Genomic DNA, 26,512 nt, shown 5'->3' with positions numbered 1-26,512 from the left:
TTGCTTTCCCCATGAACCCCTTTTTCTGGAAAGGAGAGCGTACGATGGAAGAAGGAGATTATTTCACTTCTGAAGAAACCTAAACTTTTCATTATAGTAGACTTGGAAAATATAAGAGAAAAACTCACCCGTAGAAGATTGCTGTTGACATCTGGTTTGTGAATCTCTGCTTATTTTTAAAATTAGATTGTCACATTTTACACTGTGCTAGTGTTTCATGGTTTCATTGTTAAACGCCCTCCCGTTCCCCCTTGGAGCCCATCCTTATGTTGTCTAATCATTCTCCTTTACAGTAATGAACTTTCTAAAGAACTGTGTTGTACCCATCCTATCTAGTCATTAACAATGATATGCTATGTTGTTTTTCTTTCTCAATGTAGAGAAGTCATTCAGAATTCGAAAGAAGTTCTGAGTTTATTGCAAGAAAAAAACCCTGCCTTTATGCCGGTCCTTGCTATTATTCAGGTAAGCTGATGGCAGGTTGTCCTGTTTTAGGATGCCTTCCAATTGTATATAGTTACCTTCTAAACGACCAGCTGCATTTCTTGTCACGGAGGTCCCATTCAGGCTTCTTGGCGGGAAGAGCGGGCTTTGTTGGAACTGCTGTCATTTTCCCCTTCTTTTGGTCATTTTGCTTCCACAAGGTTACGCTCTGCTTGAGTGTCTTTTATGAGTCTTTTTCCATTTGGTGTGGGGAGCTTTCAGAGGTAGGCACTCACAGAAGTTCCATTGCACAGGGCTTATAGTGGTCCATGTGTGCTCATAAATGCTATCGCATGTAATTTGAAAGCGATAAGGGAGAAAACGTTCCCCTTGTTTTCTGTGGGAGACAGATGCTTGCTGAGCATGGTATTGGGTAACCTTCCTACTAAGACTTTTAAAGCCTGCCATAAGTTTGAAGGGCCAGAAGTTATTACATGTCAGAAGTACTTCCGCATTCCATGTACATCTTTTGGCTGCAGCCCCTTGGTTCCCAACGGCAGTTGGCACTGTTTGCCATTCTTTTTGGCACACCCGTGCGATGACAGGTGCAGGGAAATAATGAGGTGAGCCAAGGCTGTAAACTAACACAGCACAACAGTTGGGCTGCTGCTGTCATTTATTTTTGGCATGGATTAGACATATGAAGATAGCAGCGTCTAGTTCCATGAACGCTGTGATTTTCGAGACTGTAGAGCTATGCTCGAGTCACTTGTATTCTCTGGGGTCTGTCTCCACATCCCCTACAAAGATAGGCCAGTGAGAAGCGTAGGAGGAAAAGTAGATCAGGAGCCTGGGCCTCCTGGGACTCTGGTTTCCATCCCAGGGCAAGTCATCCAACCCCTGTCTTTGGTGCCTTCTGTTTAGAAAGGGATGCTGGCTGGCTATGTGGCCATATATGCTTTGGGGAGGGAGGGAGGGAGCTATAATTTTTAAAAACTGATTCATTTGAAAGCCTGAGAAACCGATGTGTTGGTAAATACCAGCCATTGGTCCCCTTTTATGAGCAATAAGCTTCCTTTTTTTTTTTTACATTTTCCTTATCATCGTAATTAGATCGCTTATAATCACAAAATTAGTCTCTGTGTTATGTTTGTGCCTTTTCAAGATGTTTTGATGTTGTTATATTCTCCTTACTTCCCTCTCCTAAGGCAGGGGAGGAAAACTTGATGCAGGAAGTAAACCAGAATTTGGCTGAGGAGGTGAGAATTGTTGCTGTTCAAAAATTCATTTTAATTTTTTTGATGATACATTCTCTTACAGTAACAAACTAACCTTGTGTTCTCTTTTCAGGCTGGTCTGAACATCACTCACATTTGCCTTCCTCCAGAGAGCAGTGAGGACGAGGTAAGTACAGCAGCACACGTGAACCTTTATTTTGCTTTCCTCTTTAGACCTAATATACCTGTTAGCATCTGTGGCTGCAACAGGTGGATCCTTTTCTTGTGGCTGAACTTTTAGAGGGAAGAATTCCTGTTTCCCTCTAGTATAAATACTCCTTGATCTATTTGTCCCTCACTGCATCTTTCTACTGAAGACGTGAGCTACGCTGTGGCGACTTTGATTCTGTTTCTTCAGCAATAGCAGCAGCGTCCTCTAGTGAAAATGGTCTGGCTGTCAGTGTCTGCGGATGAGTTCTGGCTTTGCTCTGTCCTGATGGGTTGTTTGCCCTTGGGCCATCATTCCTTTGGCTTCTCTGGGTCACAGTTGCCTTATCAATAGGAACAGGATGATAATCTTCTAGATCTTTTCCAGGCTAACATTCTGTAAATTCTCCAATGGTGTTTTGGGGCAGCTGATAAAAAATACCTCTAGGAACCTTTAGCTGTGGTTGCATGTGATTTAGTTGTCTGCCAGGCACAGCGTAACAGATTTCACTCGTATCATCTCAAGCCTGAGAGAAGCAGCCACCCCCATAAGTATTGGTGAAGAAACTGGACCACTGGCCATGGGTTCCTGGTTCTTCTGTGGCTGGATTTTCTTCAGACTGACTGTGGCAGTGAAACTTTGATTTGACTTTCAGTGATAGAAAACCTCAAACAGCTGAATCTGAAATAACAGAGAAGTTCATTTTTCTTGCACATGAATAACATTTAGAAGCAGGTGTGCTGGCATCACAGAGTCATTAGAAACTCAGGCTCCTTCGATCTTACTGCTCCACCATCTTTGTTGTGCTACCTCATGTCCAAGAAGGCACACTGAACTCTGCATGTCACATCCACATTCTAGCCAGTGTCCAATAAAAAAAGAAATCCCGACTTAGTAAGGGGAGACATAATTCAGAAGAATTATTGCAAGGTGGTGAAATGGACTATTACGTCAGGGAAAGCACTCTGACCACAGGATCCGTAGCCTCTGAGACTTAGGCAGAGGGTTGTTCTTGTCTTTGGAAGGATGGAGAAGGCTAGAAAGAACCCTCTGTGAGAAAATGGGATGAAAGGGTGGCTTGAGGACACAGCAGATCAGACAGTGTTTTACCCTGAGGCCAGCCTGTTCTCAGAAGGGGCTGTCTGCTAACTGGGCTCAGGGTAAGCCAAAGTTTAGGAACCTGGGGAGGGAGAGCCGCTCGCCCAAAGTCTGATTAACAAGCAATTTGTTTGGCTTGATCAGTGGGGACAAATAGTTCTGCTAATCATTTATGAGACTTAAAAAATGGGAATTTGTAGGGAATTTGTCTGGCCTCATCCTAGGTAGATAAGGAAGTATCCGTGAGTCTTATCTAAGTCAAATGTGGAAGGTTTCTTTGCAGTTGAGGCAGGGGGGATGATTTCATAACTGTTCCTGTTTTCCAGGATCACAGGACTCAGTTCAACAAGTTCTTATCACCAGCAAGAAAAAGGAAGGCCAAAGGCCAGACAGGCCCCCTGTCTCTTTCCTTCAGGGGCCTTTCCTAAAAGTCACAATTCTGCTTCCATTCCATTGGCCTGAACCTAATTGCTTGGCCACGATGAAGGGAGGCTAGGAAATGTAGTGTTTACACAAGGTGACCTTAGATCACTTATAATCACAGCTAAAAATCAAGAGTTTATTACTAACTAGGACGGGAAACTGGATATTGGGCAAAAAGTTCCATTGGGCAAATAGTTGAAATTTTAGTATATTACAAATATGGACACAGCTACTATACCACTATTAACAACAAAAAAACAACAGAGAAATGTGTTGTTCCTTTGCTGAAGGACACCCATTGTCTGCAGTAGAATTTGCATTTTTTTTTTAGCTTGTTTTGCCACTGGTATTGTAACCCTTGACTTTTTCCCCCCTTGACTTATTTTTTGATAAGGAGTCATTAATACCCTATTTTTCTTTGAAATTCTGATAAATGGGAATTTGTGTGGTATTACTATGTTGGAAAAAGAGTAAAGATCTAAATTTATTAAACTTTTGTCATGGTTGCTTCTACCATCGTAGTTACACGTAACAATAGTGCCCTCACTTCATTCTGGGTGCTATTTAGATGTCACCCACTCTGATTAGCCCCCACCTGCCGTCACTCTATCAGTCCTTTACCCTGCTTAACTTGCTCTGTTTTGCTTTATATCATTTACTACTTTCAAAGATTATAGTATAACAATAATAATAATGGTTATTATTATTATTGGTCTTGTCTTTCCCGCCAAAATATAAGCTCCATGAAGGCAGGAATTTTGTTTACACCTCTGTTTACTTAGAACTGGTTAAAGTAGGTACTCAAAACGTTCAACAATTGTTGGATAAATGAAAGAACGGTGGAGGAATGAGGTAAAATTTTCTTTTTGAATTTTGTACATCAAATAGCATTTTCTTCTCTTACCATAGTGATTTCTGCTAGGCAGTGACACAAAAATTGTAAACTCACACTGCCTCTTAGTGAGATCCTTATTCATAGGTTAGTAGCTCTCTTATTTATGAACAAATAATATTAAGTGAAACGAATCCTTTCTCTTCTGGCATAAAAATAGGGATAAACAGAGAGGGGACAGAGCATTGCTTATTTAAAGACATAGCTAGCTATTTATTAGCTATTACATTAGCTTCCCAAACTGTACTTTGGTCTTTTTCATAAATAGTAATTTATCTTACTTTCCTATAAGATATCTGTGTTTAGAGTTTCTCTGTCATAAACCTTTGGAAATGCTTTCTGTGTAGCACTCAGTCCAGAGAACATGAAGGCCTGAGTAACAACTTGGATGTCATGATTAGTAAGGTTTTGTTGAACACCTTGTGTTTGAAACACAGGCTTGGCTGGGCCAGGTGGGGTGCCTAAGATTCATGCTTCCTGGCCTCCCTGAAAACTTGGCAGTCCGCTTGGCTTACATATGATTGTTGACAGCGAAATATGATTGTTGACAGCGAAACGTCTTTTGCCTATCTAAATTTTATTAACTATTGAGCTTTGGTTTTGTTTTGTTCTGTTCTATTCTGTTCTGGCAGAGAGTAGAGCGATAAGAAAGACCAAGAAGTCACGAAACAATTCAGCCAAGCTTTTTTTGAGCTTTTATAAACATTGTGAAAAGAGAAAATAGACTTCCGTGTTGTGCTTTACACCAAATCGTCAACAAGGAGTAAAAAACAAACTACAATAGATGCATATTTTTTGACTCTGTGTTTTTCTATAAAGCTTCCTTTGTTGATTTTTGCAAAACAGATTTTCATTGTTTTTCCTCTTCAGATTATAGATGAAATCTTGAAGATTAATGAAGACATCAGAGTGCATGGTCTTGCCCTTCAGATCTCTGAGAACTCATTTAGCAACAAAGTCCTCAATGCCCTGAAGCCAGAAAAAGATGTAGATGGGTAAGATAATGTAAAGGAAAACAATCAACTCTAATTGCTAAATGAGTTTTTTCTACTGTGATTATTTTATTCCACTCTTTCAACTATGTCAGTAATTGAGAGGAAAGAAATCATTATAATACTTAATATAATTTAAAATTGACTATCATTTAAATAATAATATTTTGGGAGTTTGAGAATTTTTATTCCTTGATCCACCTGCTTTATTTTTTTTAATTATTTATTTTTTTCAGTTATAGTTGACATTCAATGTTGTTTTATATTACTCTCAGGTGTACAGAATAATGGTTAGACATTTATATAATTTATGCAGTGATTTCCCCCGATTAGTCTAGTACCCACCTGGCACTATACGTAGTTGTTGCCCCATTATTGACTATATTCTCTATGCTGCACGTTACATCCCAGAGACGAGTTTGTATTTCTTAATCCCTTCACTTTTTTCACCCAGTCCCCCACCTCCTCCACTCCCCACCCCCGGCAACCATCGATTTGTTCTCTGTATCTGTAAGTCTGCTTTTGTTCTGTGTGTTCGTTTATTTTGTTCTTTAGATTCCACATATAAGTGAGACCATACAGTATTTGTCTTTCAGTATTTGAAATAAGTCTGACTTATTTCACTTAGCATAATACCCTCTATGTCCGTCGTGTTGTCGCAATGGTAAGATCTCATTCTTTTTTACGGCTGAGTAATATTCCATTGTATGTGTGTACCACATCTTCTTTATTCAGTCATCTGTTGATGGGCAGTTGGGTTGCTTCCCTATCTTGTCCATTGTAAATAGCACTGCAGTGAACATAGGGGTGCATATTCATATGTCTTTTCCAATGAGTTTTTGGTTCCTTCAGATAAATACCCTGAAGTGGAATTGCTGAGTCCTAAGGTAGTTCTATTTTTAATCTTTTGAGGAACCTCCAAATCATTTTCCATAATGGCTTTACCAATTTGCAGTCCGTTGGGGGCTTTTTGAATTCTGTCTGAGAATATTACGTATTTTGGAAAACATACTTGCCCTTTTGTAGTACAGAACCAGAACACCCCAGGTCGTCCCAACTCATAGGAACCAGGCAACTTTTCCTGAGGGGCTGCTCTAAGAAGCTAATGGTTATTATTCCTGCCCACTCTTTGTATTTAATTATTTAATATATTCTACCTACCCAACCCTGACTTGGATGTTTTTTCAGATTAATCCATGTAAATTACAGATGAGTGACTTTTGATCCAGTTTTGATTTACCCATTGCCTTATTTTTTATTTCAGAGTAACAGATATAAACCTGGGGAAGTTGGTGCGTGGGGATGCCCATGAATGTTTTGTTTCACCTGTGGCCAGAGCTATAATTGAACTTCTTGAAAAGTCAGGTATGATGTTCCTTCAGAAATGCTGCTATTTTCTATTTATTGGTATTTACATTATTTTTTAATAAGGATTTATTTCTAGAATGTCAAGATTCTAATTGAAACATAGAAGTAATACTCAGTGTTGGCTTTATTTTTATCATCTTTTGGAAGATATGAATGACTATGGCAAATTTTTCTAATAAGATTAACTATATTATATTTTAAAAGAGAAATTGGTAAAGATAAATGATTAACCTGTTTTAAACAAATTCTCAGTTTTTCTTCATGAAAATAACCACAATTAAAAATGTTTCAAGTTTCAACTCATATCTGTCAATATGTAGACCTAGATAATACATTTAAGTCTTAAATGAGGAAAATTTTAGATATAGTTTAGGGTATAGAAACCTAGATTGGGATTTATCGGTGAGCAGTTTCTCTTTGAATAATCAGTATTTCATTCCCATCATTCTTTCCCTGACCTTGCACTTCTATGTCAGTGACACGGAAATGAGTAATTTCTATTGGTTATTAAAGTTAATGATAAGTAAATTGCTAATGAGCGTTTCATGTATTTGAGGACTTTCTAGCTGAGTGCAAAAAAATTCAGCTTACTAAATTTTTCTCAATTCCAGCTTGAGTGAAAAAAAAGCAAATGCCCTTCCCTCTCACCTGAACAAGCAACAATCAAACAAAAATTCCAAAATACATACCAAAGTTCTATTAGAAGATCAACTTTCAAGATTTACCTTTAAGACATTGGCCATTAAGCTCAAATCTCGGAGATCATCCATAGACGGTGTTTTTCCATCATGTGGGTTATCAGGGTGATGATTCTCAGTCCCTCTACCATAAAAGTTGCCAAGAAAGAGGAAGTTATGGCTTCTAGTCATTATCGGTTGGTGCTCAGAGGGCCAGGTTTTCAAAGGCTCTTTTCCTTACGGGAAAGCTGTATGGGAGGAAAGCATTGACGTTTTGGTTGTGACACTGATTTTCATTTGGTGGGCAGGTGTCACCTTAGATGGAAAGAAGATCTTGGTAGTAGGAGCCCATGGGTCTTTGGAAGCCGCCCTACAATGCCTGTTCCAGAGAAAAGGGTCGATGACAATGAGCTCCCAGTGGGAAACACCTCAGCTTCAAAGCAAGGTGAGCATCATCCCGGTGGGCAATATAACCTTAAATGCTTATATTAGAAGAGGACAAGAGCTGGAGGTGTAGAAGCTAAGCGCTGAACGTAAGAAGTTGGAGAAAGAACAGCAGAAAATCTCAAAGGGTGAAAACAATAAAGAGCATAGATTAATGAAATAAAAAAAACCACACACAAATACATATGAGAGATTATCAACAAAGCCATAAGTTGTTTCTTGGAAAAGTCTAGCAAAATAGACACACCACTAGCCAAAATAATTAAGAAGAGAAAAAACACCAGCAATATTAGGAATGAATGAGGGAATGTAACCACGGGAACAAAACTTACTTTTAAAAAGGATAATATGAACAACTTTATGCTGGTAAATTTGAAAATTTCTGTGAAATGAAAACTTTCCTAGAAAATGTAACTTGCAAAATGGATTTAAGTAAAATTAAATTGACTTATATAAAGACGTTCAATCAGTCTACCCGCCAAACAAACAAACAAAAAGGCAACGGGTGGTTTTATAAATGAGTTCAACCAGTCAAAGAACAGGTCATAATCTTTTCTCCGGAGAATAGGGAGAAACAGAACTCTTCCCTAACTTGTTTTATGATTGCCCAAACAAGGGACAAGATGTTAAAGACAGTTACAGACGAATTTTACTCAGGAACACAGATGAAATAGTGATTAGCAAAATATTAGAAAACTGAATCCAGCACCAGGTTGGGGTCGTCATAGGATTGCAAGGGTGGTTTAACATCAGATTATCTATTAGTGTCATTCACATTGTCAGATTAAAAACTACTGTCACCACAGTAGATGAAGAAGAGTTATTTGACATCATCTAGTATCCTTTATGATACTTTCCTAGAAAGCCCCTTAGACTAGGAATGTAAAGGAATTCCTTAATTCGATAAAACTTCTATAAAAAGTTCTAGCAAGTATCTCATTTAATAGTGCAATATTAGAAACTTTTTTTTTAAAATTAGGAAAGACAAGGTGCCTGTTATCAATATTCCTTAACAGCACTGTATGGGAATGTCGAGCAGTACCAGGAAGGAAGGGAGGGAGGGAGGGAGGGAAGGAAGGAAATTTTTAATGATTGGAAAAGAAGATAGCAAACTGTTATTAATCCTCAATGATATAGTTATCTACATAAAAAGCCCAAAATAATTTATTTAAAAATAAGAGAATTAATAAGAGTTCAGCTGGGTTCTTGGGTATAAAATGAAGATGCAAAAATCAATTGCATTTCTAAACACCACACCCACAGTTAGAAAATCAAATTTTAAAAAAATGTAATTTCTGAGAGCAGTGAGAATATAAGGCGCCTAGGAATAAATTTAACAAAAGTTATTTCTGATCTTTTGAAAGAAATTATATAATTTTGATGAAACTCATTAAGATGACCCAAATAAAAGCAGAAATACCATGTTCATGGATAAGACTCAGTATCTTAAAGACATTGTTTCTTTCCAAATTAAAATGTAAATTTGAATCAAAATCCTGACAGAACATTGCTTTATAGAATTTAACAAGATGATTCTAAAATTTATATGGAAGCACAAGGACAAAAACAAGACAGTTTTGAAAGAAAACTAGAGCTATAAATATGTGTATAAACAGAAGAACATTTTAAAAACAGTGTTCATTGAAAAAAAGCAAGGTTGTTGCAGAAGGATGTTATTTCATTTCATGAACACCATTTATGTAAGCTCTAAACACAGTACTACTATATAGTATATATATTTTAGGGCTGTATACATATAATGTATAAAGAAATGAATGAGAACTATGAACCAAATTAGGAAACTATGGACAGGGACAAAGATGTAGATGGAAAGGAGACTTGGGGACCTTCACTTACACCGGTCATGTCTTTTGTCTTAAACTGTGCAGTGGGTAAGGTATCCAGGTGTGCTATATTCTTTTACATTTTCATGTCTGAAATAGTTAATAAAGTTTTCCGTTTCAAAAAAATGACAATGCATTTCACAAATTTCGAGCAAAGTGAAGTTGAAAACGCATTAAATACAATAGATTAGTGCAGAACAAAATCTCCATGATGGTGTACCTCGTATCTCTGTGTGAGAATGGAAACAAGTCACTGTGGTCCTGGCCAGAGGAGGCAGGCATCTCCTCCGAGACGTACAATGTTTGAGTGGCAGGTGGATCAAAGATCTTTCATTCTTTCTTAAGACAGTTCAGGAAGGTGGTTTGGCAATTAATTCAACTGAAACCTATGTGCTTTTTGAGCAGTCACCACATGGTGGCAGCCTACTCAAGGAAATTGACGGGCAGCGTGTTGTAATTTAGAGTGGCCCAGAATTTTTGAGTTGGGAGCTTAGTGGAAGAGGAAAATAAACCTTGCCCCGAACTGAACAGCTGTGGTGGAAGAGAGAAAAGAGCCTTCATTGGCAATTGAATGTTTTCACAGCTGTCACAGATACTTTTGCTATTTGTATCTGTATTTTTGAAAAACAAAGACATCTTTTAAAGTACTTTTTTATTATGGAAATAAATCACCTGACTTCTTTGGGATCAGTCTCATTCTAACTTTAAGAACGATTAAGTAGCTTTACTCTCTAGAGAATCTAGAAATTGGGTAGCATTCCTGTTTTTCTAAGTCTGAGGTTTTCTCTAATAGCTCATGTTGCACACACGTTTTATTCCTAAGTCCTTGGTACTTAAAACAGCACCCCTGTCAATTTTAGAGCCAGTCAACTTTCACACTTTCTATTGCTTTATCTTAGAAGCCAAAAATGTGGAAAGAAAGGTTCAGGGTTTCCCATACATGTCTTTGAAATTTCTTTGGTGTCTGGTTTTTGGCCCCCTCTACGTGGCCTACTTAGAAAGGACAGGCTGCCATCCTACTGCAAAATAAAGCCTGTATCTTCCCGTTTTTCATGCCATCAGCTATCACGTCACTAGTCACTTACCTTCCCGTCAGTGTGCCTCCATGCTTCTACCTGACCTTTGATTTTTCACTACAACTATATTTTATTTGTAAAACACAGGCCATTGCTGGGCCTTGTTTCAGAGGGTCAGCAGTCCCTCTGCAGACCACCATGGTGGTAGTTAACCTGGTACAAAATGCACCTGGCTCAGGTTAGCATCCTGGGGCACCCGACTGGCACAGGCTGTGTCTATTCCTGCCACATGCTGTGAAAAATATGAACATGTCAATTTAACAAGAGATTGGGATTTTTATCTTCTAATTTCATCAACAATGAATAATAGTGCATTTTAAGATTATAGTCCATTTAGCTTCTCATTATCAGCAGTGATAAGTGTTTGGGAATGAAAAGGGCAAACAGGCTTATGGGTGTTAGGTCAAAGGGAATTTCTTACATGCTTCTTACATGTGTACCTGACATGGGACAAGAATCCCTGTTGGCCATCTAGTTGGGGATTTCCAAAGCCAAGGGCATGATGGGTTTGGACTTAGGAGGTGACCATACGAGAGTCGTGTCTACCACCTCCTAAACTACATACAGCCTTTCAAGTTTGGGATGACCATTGAGTCATCCAGCCTCCTGCAACCAGTAGGCACTGCTTTCGAAGACAGTAGAGCGTGGGCTTCAATGACAAACCTCTGGGGTCAAGACTTAGCTGATGCTTAACTTCTGTGAACCTGTCTCGTGTGTAGAATGGGAGTCATGATACTCCGTACCTCATAGAGCTGCTGTAAAAATTCAATAATTGTGTAAGTTTGCTCAGCGCAGAACTTGGCACCTATTAACATTCACGTTAATAGCTTGGCTGTTGTTAGTGGTTACTCAGGAAAGACACTGGCAAGTTTCACCATACAGATTGATCCACTACGTGGAAAGGCAGGTGGGCCCATCACAGCATGAGGAGATGGTCTGTGCAGTTCCCCAACAGTATGTGGTGGCAGAGGGAATTAAACCAAAGCAAAATGAAGAGACTGTTCCAGAGAGAGTGGGTGCTCAGCTTCGGCCAGGCCTGCTCCCACTCTGGTCTTCACCAGGAGTGTTATCACCTTTTAGTAATGTAATGGAGAGCCCTTTGCTCTGCAGCTGTGGACCTCTGCCTTCTCGTGATGGCTCTGATACCTGCAAGCCTCTTTCCTTGGCATCACGTCTGCTGGGGATTCCTGCTTTTCCTCCCAGGCCCTACAATTTTGAGGAACAGTTTTGTCGAGTTAGTTACATAGATAGAGCTCCTACCTAAATCTAGGGATATTCTTGGGATAATGATTACGAATGAAATCCTGTGGAACCTGAACATAAGGAACTGAGATTTGCCTTTTCAGAGTTCTAGAGAAAACAGTAGATTTCTATACTTGATAGCTTTATAGCTTATGCCCATCTGAGTGTATCAGTTGAAAATTAAGACTCAGTTTCCTGCTTTGTGTCTGAGCTTTGAGATGTGTTATGCATTTACATGTGGGGGACGGGAAGAATATTTCGGCATTTGTCCAAATTAGCCATGTTTGTTGGAGCGTCAGATGTCAGTGAGCCAGAGCAGCAGGCGTGATGTTTTTGCATAGGGCTAAGGAATCGCCTTCCTTCCTCCTTCCTCCACCTGAACGTAGGCCCCACACTCTGCTTCCCTGGTCCCTGGAATAGAATGACCCCTCTGTGGGGATGGGACAGAACCCTCTGCCCCAGGAGAATTGTCCTAGATTTGGAGATAGCCTCTTCCTCACCCTAATGAGTTCAGCTTCATGCCAAAAGCAATCCAAGGTGAGAGAAAGTTTCTGCATTTAATCCTTGCGAGGCACAGTGGTACCCTTCTGCAGGGAAGAGGGTGACAGGCACCACAGGGGGATTCTGTGCACCCCTCACTCCCCTGAGAGCCTCTTCTGCATCTGTGTTAGAAGAGCTGGACAGCGATGGCGAACGGTCTCCCCTGTGACACATCACATCAGTCCCAACTGTGTGTAAGAAGTCACCTGGAAATCAGAGAACCATTTTGTTTTGGTTTTTTTCTCAGAGGGTCTCATTTCTCCTGAGCGCAGAGATCTTCAAAACTAGTACTAACAGAAGAAGGAAAAAATAGAGGTCTTTCACATTTGAAGGATCGAAGTGTGTAGTTTTTTTGAGCAAAGCTAAATTATCACAACGTCATTTCCAGTTTAAATTCAGTGCTTAGCATGGTTTATAAAAGGCTTTTAAAAGTGTATTGAAAAATTCTAAATATATTTGAATTACATGAAATCTTGGGGGGAAAAAATCTTTTCCAAAGATTGGAAAGGAAAAAAACACACCTAGCTTTTAAACTGGACTAGATTAGTGAGTTACATGGTAATTCTTTTTCTTAAATAAAAAAAAATTATAGTTTTTCATGCATTTGTCTTTTAAATCCTGTAGGAAATAAAAAGTGTAGTTATAAATCCAAAATGCAATAATACTGCCTTTTCTGGAGATCTTTATTTGTTCATGTGGCTTGGGATTACTGTCTAGTGTCCTTTCATTTCAACCTGAAGGACTCCCTTTCACAGTTATTTAGGGCACATCTAGTGATAATGAGCTTCCTCAGCTTTTATTAATATGCAAATAAATTCATTTCTCCCTCTTTTATTTTGAAGTACAGTTTTGCTGGATATAGAATTCTTGGTTGACAAATTTTTTTCTTCCAACATTTTAAAGATGTCATCCCACTGTCTTCTCCCCTTTAAAGTTTCTGATGAGTGAATTATTCTTTGTAGCAGGAGACGCTACACTTAAACCAGTAACATATTGTAACAGCAATAATGGTAGCTAATTTTAATGGAGTTAGTAGTTACTATGAACCAGGCACTGTCCTTTACTCACGTTTTCTCATTGATTGTGTACAGTCATCCCATTAGGCAAGACTCATTATCCCCATATCAAAGATGAGGAAACTGAGGCTCCAAGAAGTAAAGAGAGTTTCCAAATATCTATAATTTTAAAATGATGGCAGTAGCACTACAGCCTGTATTTCTAGCCACTGTCCTATGTCAGCTCTTAAGCCAGATAATCACATAGTCTAATCTCTAATCTTTAAAACCCAGAAGTACCTGACAGCTCAAATGGTGAACGTTAGAGAGACCAAGACCCAAGATATTAGACTTTTGCTCAGTTCACCATTGTTCTATGCCAATAGTTAATAATCACACAGACTCCCTTTTAAGAGAAGGAAGCTGAACTAGACTGAGTGTTGTTCTCTCCCTGAGGCCTGGGCTTGTCACCACCCCTCCAGGCTCGCTCCTCAGAGGGAAGATGTCCACCCTACTGAGGCTGGGGCAGGGGGGCACCCTGATCAGAGGTGCAGACACGTGGGACGACCTCATCGTGTGAGCCCCTGTGCTCCCCCACCTGTTGTGGGTGGATGGGGAAAATAGTCCCCGACCCCAGGGTACCACAGATCTTGGGGCAAGGAAATACCAAGGTTCCTCAGTAATATGTGACTAAGTGACCTGAGTAATGCTGGTCCCTGGGCTTTGACAGATTTTTGAATATTCAAGAGCTGCAAGTGCCTTTGGATGTCAGCACCTGTTCTTTTCACTCTTAATTCTGCCTAATTAGTGCACTGCTTATTAACACCAGAGAAGGCAGTGAACAGAACTGTTTAAAAAGCCCCCCAACCAGGCCATTTATATTTAGCAATGTTGAGGAAAGGATTTGTGAGACGATCTATTGAAACTCAGGGACATGTGATCAAGAGGGGGCCGTGTAAAGTCACAGGCTTGGCAGTCTTAGATATTTCAAGCTGTGGATTGCGCAAATGGAGAAGGGCTCCCTGCTGTGTCCTGCAGAGAACAGGCCAGGAACTCCACTCCACCTGCGTATCATCCGCAGTTTTCCTTTCTGGATCAGCGACAGAGCCTGTTTCCATCTTTCACCCCTTCTTCCCCCAGTGTAAATGCGTTGTAGGCTGTAGAATTAGACCACCTTAATCAGAAGGCCTTAAACAATCTATAACAATAATGCACCTTCTATTTGTGTAAAAATTTAGCTTTCATAGCCTTTTCATATATTAGCTCATGAATATATGAAAACACCTGAAAACGGGGTGTTGGACAGGATACCTTGACCCTGGTCAATGGTGAAAAGGAGCAGAGCCCGGCTGGAGTCTAGATCTGGTGTCTCCACCTATAGTACTCTTCCCACTGCACCTCCCTCCTTTCTGTTGAATGCAACTTCCACACTTTCCAGAGGAGGCAGCGGAGGCCCAGAATGCAGAAATCCTCATGTGCAATACGAGGTTCAGAATTAGAAAGCATAAATGTGTTGGGAAATGCAAAGCTAATTTCCCACCGCCAGTATCAATTTGTGTTAATTTGAACATGCTTTGGGTACACAGGCAGGTGGGTACTAGACTTCTTGGGGGGAATCACTTCGTAAGTTATGTAAATAACTATGCTGTACACCTGAAACTCATACAATATTGAATGTCAACGGTAATTGAAAATATAAATATACAAAAATAAATTTAAAAAATAAAAACTAATAAAGCACGTGGTTAACGGCATAAACAAATCGTGACGGCTGCCCTGCCTCCGTGACGTGTGGCTTGCTAAGTGTTGCTCTGGAACTGTCACGGGAATTTCCTCGTTTTTGTGCTGCATGGTTCTGAGTCTGTCATTAGATTCCCTCCCAACACACACACACACACACACTTTTTCTCATCTCTGCTTTTTCATTTTATTTTTTTCCTAGGATATGAGGAAGGGAATTATTTTTGATGAACCTTTCAAAGTATAGCCATTACTAGGTTTGAGGTTACGTTTCCTTTTTACCATCTGTCATAACTTCTGTGAGTATCAAGGTCACTTAAAGAGGGATTGACTATCTTTTCTATCATTTTGAACACAACCCAGAATATCTTTGATTTCCTCCTCTCATACATTGACTAGTAAATATGTAGAATGATGACGTAAAAGGTGAACTTAGGAACATTAGATAAAGGAAGGTCATTTATTGGCCTTTGGGGGAAAAACTGGTAGATAAGTGCTGTAATTATAATCCCTAATCGTCCATTTGGCTTGTACTCATACTGATTTATGAAATAACCACGGGGTAGGTCTTCATTTTAAAGGCCAGTTATCTGTTCTATTGATCATGGATGAGAATGGAAAAAACAAACATACCCAATTCCTGAAAGGAAAAGCCTCCCAGGATGAGGTCACTTTATGAGCATAAAGTGGGGGAACTACCTTTTGCTGAAATTGTCATTCTCCCATCTTGCCAAAGTATTACAACATCTGAATGAAAATGGTTTGACATTCTTATTTTAGAGTACTTATGCAGCTATTTTAACGTTTCTATTTGATAGTGTGCTTATTATTTCAGGAAAATGGATATGGATCCATAGATATAAAGCAGTAATCCTATGGTGGATGTTCCATTAATTCAAATAAAACGATTAGACATTCTAAGTTAGAATAACTTATGTGTACCCAGGGACTTTGCTCAGGAAAACTCTGCCCAAATGAACTCTTCATATGCAGGGAACATACTGGACTCAAATGGCAAGAATTTACCAGGCATGGTTGCTAATGTCCGTTTCTATAGTAAAGTCACTTATGCGTTCCTCCTTGCCAGAAATGGATTTTTTGGCTTTCAGCTTGCTTGGCCATTGGGCGTCATTCAAACCTGTCGGCCACACCCTTTCTCCTTAGCTTTCAGGAAAACACCGTTTTTCTTTTCCTACCTCCTGGGCGGCACCTGAGTCAAGTGGTTTGTTCTTCCTCTCTTACAATTTAGGGTGAGCCCTCTCCAGGGATGTACTGTAACCCCTTTTCTTCCCGTTCCATCTATTTCCCTCTGAGAGCTTATCCAAGCTGCTGGTTTTAACTACATCTGCAGGCTGATGTGTAGTACAGCCTACACCCCAGGCCCCTGCTCCCCTCCGTTCCCGGCGCTTGGCATCCAGCTTCCTCCCAGACGTCCCCTCTTGCGTATTTCAGTATTGTGCTTTCCTTGTCACCCACTCCGACGCGGTTCTCCTCCCAGCTTTCAGAGGAATCTTCCTAAAACATGTCTGATGGTGGGAGGGCAAAGAAAGTAACCCAGTCTGACAGCTACTTTCCTGTTAATCATGAAAAGCTCAGCAAATTTGGACATTCGGCACTTACGGAAAGAAAAGTGACCTTTCATAAAAAAACACACACACACAAAAAACACCTAACTTTGTTTAGGACTTTGCTGTGAGATAGTCAGGAAACAGATTTCCCAGATACTCCCTGTCATTCTAATGTACTGTGAAGAACCTTCTGTGGAATATAATGTCATCCATAAAGCCACTTAACCGGGCTCGCAGAAACCACATGGTGTCCCCATTCGCTGAAAGTGGAAGAACAAGTAAGGGGCCACCTCCCTCTCTTCGGAGCCCTCCGTACTTTCTGTGTGTGACAGCTGCCAGCCAACATACAGGGACTGATCAAGAATGCTGGCTGAGCTTAAATACTAGTAAAACCTCCTTTCCACACGGCATGGGCAAAACAAGAAGAATTCGAGTGTTTGTTTCTTTTCTCAGTGGTTTGCCCCGTGCTCCTCCGTATTGAAGAGTCCAGCTCTAAACTCTAGACTGGGACTTTCAGTTCTGAATCCTCAGCAACCTCTGTGTCTGCCCTGAGGGGCACTTGAGAGATGGCAGGTGAAAGTGTGTTCACTAAAGAAGCCTGGATCTCTTTTCTTCTCTGTAATGATTGTAATTTTAGAAGCGTGTCTTTGCTGGAGAAAGCACCTGTTGATTTTTTTTTTTGATTTTTTTTTTTTTAAGTACTGTTCTTCATTTTGAACTTGGTTTTCTGAACTGTGTTGAAGGAACTTTTGAAGGATATAGAAACAGGTTTCATAGGTCTCAGGTAATGTAAAGCACAGTTCTTCAATAATATCCCCCAACCTTTTTTTTTTTTTAACCTATTCAGCTTTTGGTATGTGGCATATACAAATCTCATAGCTGAGATTCTCAAATGTCCCCTCTCGAAACACATTGATAACAGAAGATAAATTCTGTCTTCTAGCTGAGGGTGAGGCTGACTATACTTTTCTGTAGTTTCAATTTGAAAATGCATTTTGTTTGCTAGATACAAAATTATGATGCAAATCACATCTTTTCTCCCTCTGCCCTCTTCGTGTTTTGACACTTGTCCCCACCCCCCGTAAAAATCAGTGAGTTAGAGAAAAACATTTTTCATGTTATCTAAACTCTACAGTACTCCCGTATCTCCACAATAAATGTCTGCATATCTGTGTCTTGGTATTGTTTTAACATTTGGTCTTCTGCCTGGGGAATGGGCGGTTTCTTTAAGCTGCTTCCACTCAGGTCTCAGCAGAGAAAGCAATATTTTGTTATGAGGTAAAGTTTCAAGCCAGGCTCTGGCCAAGGGCTTTCCCATTTGGGAGGAGGAAAGTAGAAACTGCCAGTGAGACGATAATTCTCCTTGAATTTTAGCTCAAAAAATTCTTCCCTGGTCCTCAGGAGGTTATTTATTGATTTAAGCATCTAGCACTTTTCCCTTCCAAAAAGAATTAACAGCTATGATGTGATCATTGCTAAGGGAGGAGATTTTTGTCTTTTCTCTGTGGGATTAACTGTCCCCCAGTTGCTTATTATCACAGCCCTCTTTGGAGTTGTATTTAGGTCTGGAGTTGAGGGGTCAGAATGAGCTTTCGAGATTTATAGGTAATGAAAAGAACAGGTTGCATCAGAGACACCACGTGTAGGAAACTAGGTCTTCTTAGGGGACTTGTGTGAACCTGTGATTCTTGCCCTTTTCCAAAATGAATATTTCAGTCTTCTACGTATTAACTTTTTATAGATGTTTTAACATGTTCTGTTTTTGCTGCTATTGTGCAGAAAAACACAATGGCTTTTCTTATCTACTGATCATTTTCAGCAAGCATTAAACATTTGTGTTTCTCTTGAGGCTTACTATAGTTGAGTATTTGCAGTGGTATAGGTAAATGAAAAAATGCATTTTCCTATTGAGGTGTGTAAAATCCTCTTTCCTCAAGAACACTTTATTCTCCAAAATACAACATCACCCAAAAGTCAAGCTGCTTTTTAAATCTATCTGTAGGAAACATAATGTGGCATTAACACAATTCTTCAAAAATATCTCTGGATTGTTAGTAATATTGGCTCTACACGTCTTAATTCAGTTTCACAGTGTGATCGCTTCTTGGGCTTTTGGCCACGATCAAGTGCAGTTTCACAGTGATGTGGGCCTGTAGCATAAAAAAACAATGGTTCTTTTAGTAGGGACTTGTCTTTTTAATGTGAGTCATACCGTCAATTCACTGAGATACCATTTCAATGAATTCATCTTCTTCCTGTGCCTTAGTAAAGTACGGGGCTGCAGAGCAACAAGCACTGTTTGGCTCATGGGTGGTGGCACTCAATTATGTCAGTTTACTTGGTACTGTTTGCATGATCAAATTGACCAGCTGTTTCTGGGATGTTAACTTCAAAAGGTTGGCTCTTTGAGAAGACACACATTTGCATTGTTACTGTGCCCCTCCTCTATCAGGGGAACTTGAAGCTGCCCTACATCTTGGCTTTTTTGTTCCTAAACCAGGTGGGATGGTCATGGGTGCTTCCCCTCACTGCCACCTCTTGTCCCAAGATGCCTAAGAGACTTTAGCTGACGCAGCCTCTCGCTGAAACAGTGTCACACCTGAGAGGGCTGAGCAGCTGGCTTAGTTCCTCCCTGAGATGTTCAGCAATCAGCCTGTCCACACTGAGAACGGACGCAGATGCATGGAGCATATTTGTTACCGGGTAGTTGGCTGGTGGGAGTGGCAGTGGGGGTGTTTTTGAGTTTTTATACTTTCCGCTCCTCTGTTTGATTCTGAAGAGTCTGCAGGGCTTTGAAGTCTGTGGAAAGAGCAGTGTGGGGACGGCCACCAGTGTTGGAGAGGAGAGGGTGGGACCTCCCCTCTCTTTCTACCTCATAGGGTATTCCAAGACTGGGTCCGCTAGGGGAAACAGGACATAGCCTAGAGCTATTACAATCACCGAGCCTCAGTTTCCTCGTCTATTAAATGGGTATAGTAACACCTCCCTCACAGATTTGGCATATGTAGTGAGATAATAATTGAGAGCACCAAGCGGACATGTGCAGTGGCAGCCCCTTTTCCCCAAGGGTCTAAGATTTCTTCTTTGTCTCTGTCCCTCCACTCATGGACCCAGTTGGAGCTCATCAGCTGCATAGTTGATACAGGGACAGGTGGTCATTCTTTGGTTCAGCTCAGAGCCAACCTCTTACCCTATCTCTAGACATAACCTTCCCACCAGACACGTCCCACCAGCGCTGTGTTGTCAAAATCTGAACAGGACGGACGTGATGAATGTGTTTTGTAGTAGTGGTTGCAGTCTTCCTTTTTCTCAAAAAAAAAAAAGGCAGTTTGGCAAGAGACTAACCAGAGCCTCAAGGAAAATGAGATTCTTTCTCGAGCTCTTGAAAATCCTTCCGTAGATCTAGTAAGAGTTCCATATGGCTCTAATTTTGATTGTGCAGTTGGACGGGCCAGCAGTCCCCCTCGCTGGTCAGATCTGCAACTGGCTTCACATAACAACCCCTATTTTCCTCCTAAGCCATGGTGTGAATCAGGACGCCACCCACCCCGTGTATCTTTCAGGGTCCCCTTTCCATTAGCAGGGTTTTCTTTGCCCCATCCCTTTTCTTGACGTTGCAGTTAGTGGTGAAAACAGATAAATGATAATTCCACACCTAGTCCATGTGTTGAAGTGACTACACCCTGAAAAAAATTTTAAAGTCTCCTTTTCTTTCTTGGATATGATAAACACGTTGTTAGTACTGATACGTGCTACCTTGGTACATGTGATTCTGTCCAAGTGTTCGCTGTGGGCCGAAACTCTGCAACTGTGTTTGTCTATTACACTGAAGTCCCTTGACATTAATTGTTTGTCACGTCTTGACACTACAGATTAAAAGGTATGAGCTGTTTTTCTTTTTCTCTCTAGCTTCATGAGGCTGACATTGTCGTCTTAGGCTCTCCCAAGCCAGAAGATATTCCTCTTTCTTGGATACAACCAGGAACTACTGTTCTCAACTGTTCCCATGACATCCTATCAGGTAAATGGGTTAAAATTGGTGCTGGGTTGCTGATAAAAAGAGGTGTTGTTATTATGAGAAATGTTAATCTTATTTTAAAGAGTATGTTCCTGAAGTGTTGTCATTGCCAACATATGTACTCGGGATAGGAAACTGGAATGTTGATGTGCCTACCTTTTGGGTTACTCATATGGGAACCATGTTGTCCAGCAAAGAGAAGCTAAGATGCCAACTGCAATAGCTGCTGCTTCCTCCTCCCTTGCTGGCCTCTAGCATTGAGCCATCAACTTGGTGGCTGTCTAAAGTAGATAATTCCTACTTGTGCCGAGTCTTTTAAAAAGCAACAGAATCCTATCCTTCAAAGAAATCTCAGCTGAACTTCTACATGTAAAAGCAGATGAAAAAAAGTTGCCAGGAGGGATGGGAAATGCATCCCAAGTGTCTCCCTGATTTCGCCTTGTACTAACTGCCCCCTCCAAAGGGACCTCAGAACAGTGTGAAAGTCACCATTAGAAACAGAGGTCGTGTTAGGTTTGGTGCTGATAGTTGATGGTATTTCGCCAAGGGATCCAGGAGTGCCTCAGGCCACACCAGGCCCAGCATTAGGGTAGCTCAAGCTATCTGTGCCAGCACCAGGGTACCCAGCTGGGGGCCAGTAGGAGCAAGGCCACAGGGGGCACCCCTTACTTATTCACACTGAGGCAAAGAAAGCTTTGGAACACACCCAGCACCTCAAGTCCCTGAGTAACGTGTGTATTGAAGAGATACTGGCAAACGGAGGCAAAGGAACCCTCCTTCCTCATTATCTGTGGTCTCCCAATTTCAGCGTGGAGAGGAGGCCTATTCCAAGCTGGCCTGGAGGGCAGCATTTTTATCCCCCAAACTGATCAGAATGAGGACCAAAGTCGGTAGAGGCCTCTGCCCCCTTTCACCTCTGCCCGTACCTTAGTGGATTTCTAGATCTTGAAACCTTCTGGGCAAGACCACAAAAGAGTAAAATTGAGAATAATATCCAGAAGGAAATAAAAATAACTTCTGATCTAGTCACCTCTAGGGAACCATTTTATTTTTTTCATTAAAAAAAAAAAAGTATTCAACTTAGTTGTACAGAATATTCTAGAAGGAAACAAAAATAATATGATGCGGAAAGCATTCTTGAAATTCATATAACTCTTTCTTTAAAGAAATATTGGACCGTCCTCTCTAGGAAATATAGCTCCTCCCAGAATTGACCAATCAGATTAAAAACTTAACCCTTGGGGCTGAATGGTATGGGGCGGATTGCAGAGTACAAGGGAACATGCTCAGGAATTTGCCAGAATGCTCATGTACTCAGCTCTTGGGTGAAGAGCACATTGATGAATGAAGCAGTTAGGTACAATATAATGTGAATGTGGGATTAATGGCTCTTGTTAGCAAATAGAAAGCATGCTCTAAATAACTTCTTTGAAATAAATGTAGCTTCTGGATGTAATTTTTTGGCCTGAAAAAAATCAATACCTAACCCATAAATGGTGGACATGTCTCAGAATCTTAGTTAGACTAGGAAAGTCAGTTATGACATATTTTTTAAATGAATGTTTCCTTGCTATAATATTTGCTTGCTGTTTGAGTTTATATATTTAGGACAATTTGGGCACAATCCTGGCTAGAGATAGGGGAATCTACTTCCCTGTCCTTTTGTAATCCCTTTGAGTCCTATGATTATATGAAGGTGACACATTTTAGTACTGAAACTGTGCCTTATTTTTAATAAATTTCTTGTTAGGACCTTTGTTTTTATTTTTTTAAGGCATTCTTTAAATCATTAGATTTCAATGTAGTGATTCTGTTGGGGGGGGGGGCGGGGCTGGGGGAGTGGAGACCAAGGCATTATGTTTTCATTTGTCCATTCTGTGTATAGACTGATTCAGCTGGGTTTTTCGTTTTTGTTTTTGTTTTTAATGATTTTTATTAACAATGCAGCTAACATACAATATTATAAGTTGGATAGGGTGATGGGAGGAGAACTGACTCTGGGTGGTGAACACGCAATGCGATATATAGATGATGTATTACAGAATTGTACACTTGAAACCTCTGTAATTTTATTAACCATTGTTACCCCAATAAATTTAATTTAAAAAAAAAAACTTTCAGGTATATACACCATAGTTATTTAACATTTATATATATAAAGAAGGAATCACCATGATAATCCCAGCAACCATCTGACACCACATTATCACAATATTATTGACTATATTCCCTGTGTTGTACATCACATCCCCATGACTTATTTGTTTTATACCTGGAAATTTGAACCTCTTATTCCCCTTCACCTTTTCCTCCCTTTTTGAATTTTTCAATTACAGTTGACAGTCAACATTATTTTAGATTAATTTCAGGAGTACAGCATAGTGGTTAGACATTTGTATAATTTAAGTGATCCCCCTGACTATTCTAGTACTCACCTGGTACTATATACATAGTTATTACCATATTGTCGACTATACTTGTATTCCCTATGCTGTACTTTACATCCCTGTGACTGCTTCGTAACTGCCAATTTGTACTTCTTAATCCCTTCACCTTTTTTACCCAACCCCCAACTCCCATCTATCACCCCAACAAATCTAGTACCCATCTGACACTGTACATAGTTATTGCAATATTATTGACTATATTCCTTATACTATACCCTACATCCCCATGATTACTGTGTAATAACCAATTTGTACTTAATCCCTTCCCCCCCCTTTTTTTTACTTTTATTTATTTAAGTGGGTTTTCCACGACCCATCAGCTCCAAGTTAAGTAGTTGTTTCAATCTAGTTGTGGAGGCACAGCTCACAGTGGCCCATGTGGGGATCGAACCAGCAACCTTGTTGACAAAAGCACCACACTTGAACCTACTGAGCTAACTGTCTGCCCCTCCCTTCCCTTTTTTTATGCTGCCCCCCAAACCCTTTCCATCTAGCAACCATCAAAATGTTCTCTGTATCTATGAGTTTGTTTCTGTTTTGTTTGTTTATTTTGTTCTTTAGATTCCACATATAAGTGAAATCACATCGCATTTGTCTTTGTCTATCTGACATATTCCACTCAGCACAATACCCTCCGGGTCCATCCATGTGGCCACAGATGGCAAGAATCCATTTCCTTCCATGGCTGAGCAGTGTTCCATTGTATATATGTACCACCTCCTCTCTATCCATTCATCCATCTCCAGACACCCAGGCTGCCTCCGCATCTTGGCCATTGTAAACAATGCTGCAATGAACATATGGATGCACATGCATGTCCCCTTGAAGTAGCATTTGTGTTTCTTTGGATAAATACCCAAAAGTGGGATTACTGGGTCTTTGTCTCTCATTATAGCCTTTGTTTTAAAGTCTATTTTGTCTGGTATAAGTATTGCTACTCTAGCTTTTTGTTGTTGTTGTTTTTCATTTCCATTTTCATGAAATATCTTTTTCCATCCCTTTACTTTCAGTCTGTGTGTGTCTTTCAATCTGAAGTGATTGTCTTGTAGGCAGCATATGTAAAGGTCTTGTTTCTTATCCATTCAGCCACCCTATGTCTTTTGATTGGAGCATTTAATCCATTTACATTGAAAGTAATTGCTGATAGATCCGTAGCTATTGCCATTTTATTATTCATAATTTTTATCTTTTTTTTCCCCCCCTATCTTAAAAGGTCCCTCTAACATTCCTTGTAATACTCGTTTGGTGATGATGAGCACCTTTAGCTTTTTCTTGTCTGGGAAGCTCTTTATCTGTCCTTCAATTCTGAAAGATAGTTTCCTGGGTAGAGAACCCTTGTTTGTATATAGGTCCTTGCTTTCCATCTCATTGGATATTTTCTGCCAGTCCCTAGTGGCCTGCAAAGTTTCTGTTGAGAAATCAGTTGACAATCTTATGAGAGCATCCTAATAAGTTACTAGTTGCCTTTCTCTTACTGCTCTTTGGATTCTCTCTTTGTCTTTAACCTTTGCCATTCTAATTATGATGTGTCTTGGTGTGGGCCTGTTTGGGTTCATCTTGTTTGGGACTCTATGTGCTTCTTGGAACTGTATGTCTATTTCCTTTGCCAGGTTAGGAAAGTTTTCAGTCATTATTTCTTCAAACAGATTCTCAATCCCTTGCTTTCTCTATTTTCCTCTGGTACCCCTATGATGTGAATGTTATTACACTTGATGTTGTCCCAGTGGTCTCTTAAACGATCCTCATTTTTTAAATTCTTTTTTTCGGTTTGCTCTTCTGATTGGATGTTTTCTGCTACCTTGTCTTTCAAATCAGTGGTTCAATTCTCTACTTCTTCTAGTCTGCTGGTGATTCCTTCTAGTGTATTCTTCATTTTAGTTATTGTATTCACTTCTGACTGGTTCTCTTTTTTATGGTTTCTAAATACTTTTTTATGCTTGCTATCTGTTGCAGTTCTCACTAAGTTCCTTGAGTATCCTTATAACCATTGTTTTGAACTCTGTCCCTGGTAGGTTGCTTACCTCCATTTTGTTTAGTTCTTTTTCTTGAGTTTTCTCTTGTTCTTTCATTTGGGATGTATTTCTTTGTTTCCTCATTTTGGCTGCCTCTCTGCTTCTATGTATTAGGTAGATCTGTTATGTCCCCCAGTCTTGGTCAGGTAGCCTTATGTAGTAGGTGCCCCTGGTCACCTGGTACTCCAGGAGTATCTCTTAGGTGGGTTATGTGTGCCCTCCTGTTATATTTGAGCCTTGGTTGCTATTAGCACATGAGTGGGTGGGATTGACTCTCAGGCTGATTGACTGTGGGGCTTGGCTACATCCACAGCTTACAGGCTGCTTTGCAGGGCCTTACCCCACTGAGTAGGATTCACCTTAGCGGGCTCTGGTGCCTGTTGAGACCACCCTTCGTGTGTGCCCCTTATGGGATTAATTGGGCACTGCTCTGCTACGGTCTGAAGCCAACCTCCAAGTATGTTGGTTCTGGGGCCTCTTGGGAGGGGGTCTGGTGCAGGCCCAGGTCATCCAGTGCCTGTGACCAGCAGGGGACTACCTGGTAGGAGCTACAAAGCAATCCACAGTTGTTTCCTGCCTGTGCTAACCATAGAAGTGCATAGGAAAGTCCACACTGCAAACTGAGAGCAAACTGAGGATGTCTGCCACCGATACTGGGCCTAGGGTAGCTCCGCAAAAAGCCAGCACACGCTGAAGCCTGCTGCCACCTGCTGGCTCCTTTAAGGTTTCAGGCACTGATAAAGCCTCATGTGGTATGCAAGTTGGTTTCAGGGAGTCACTAGAGTGAGAAGAATTGTGATCACCAGGTTAATATAGATTCTGGTTTGGTGCCAGTGCTGAGCCTGAAGCTACTCAGCAAAGCACACCGAGGCCACTCGCCACCCACCTGGGGTCTGTCAGATTCTGATAGTTTTCAAAGAAAGAGTGCAATGCAGGCAGGGCTGGCTGCTCTTCAAGAAAGTGCCTCCAGCATTGGGGGAGTTTGGTGGGGCGGAGTCCCAGTGAATCAGCAGGGCAGAGCTGTGGACCTCAACAGGCCAATCAGATTCAGATTTGGCTGTAAGCATAGGAGGGCAGGCTCAGTTTAGGAAAGATGTCTGCCAGCCGCAGGGGAGGAGGACCCCCCCACACAGGGAAAATTCCAACTGTCCTCCAGCCGTCGCCTTGAAGCCACACCCCATAGTCTGCACCCCACCCCACCCCCCCGTTTGTCTCCAACACCCCCCAAGTTACTGTCTCTCCGATGGAGCCCAAGGTGAGTGCCTGGGAATGAGTGAGTCTGTGCGAG

General features: G+C 40.7%; 1 protein-coding gene across 1 annotated transcript in view; it reads left to right on the top strand.

Moving 5' to 3' along the window:
* MTHFD1L (methylenetetrahydrofolate dehydrogenase (NADP+ dependent) 1 like) overlaps positions 1–26,512 on the top strand; it is a 188,026-nt gene that overhangs the window by 6,184 nt on the left and 155,330 nt on the right. The window contains exons 2-8 of the mRNA XM_074333706.2: positions 381–465; positions 1,632–1,682; positions 1,774–1,827; positions 5,132–5,256; positions 6,518–6,618; positions 7,607–7,743; positions 20,657–20,768. Of these exons, the coding sequence (XP_074189807.1) occupies positions 381–465; positions 1,632–1,682; positions 1,774–1,827; positions 5,132–5,256; positions 6,518–6,618; positions 7,607–7,743; positions 20,657–20,768 (665 nt within the window). The remainder of the gene's footprint in view (positions 1–380; positions 466–1,631; positions 1,683–1,773; positions 1,828–5,131; positions 5,257–6,517; positions 6,619–7,606; positions 7,744–20,656; positions 20,769–26,512) is intronic.

The sequence above is a fragment of the Rhinolophus sinicus genome, chromosome 2 (genome assembly GCF_057876585.1).
Source record: "Rhinolophus sinicus isolate RSI-liver-muscle chromosome 2, RSI-T2T, whole genome shotgun sequence".
Taxonomy (NCBI): domain Eukaryota; kingdom Metazoa; phylum Chordata; class Mammalia; order Chiroptera; family Rhinolophidae; genus Rhinolophus; species Rhinolophus sinicus.
Note: the sequence above shows the minus strand (reverse complement) of the source record. Positions and strands in the feature narration are given on the sequence as shown.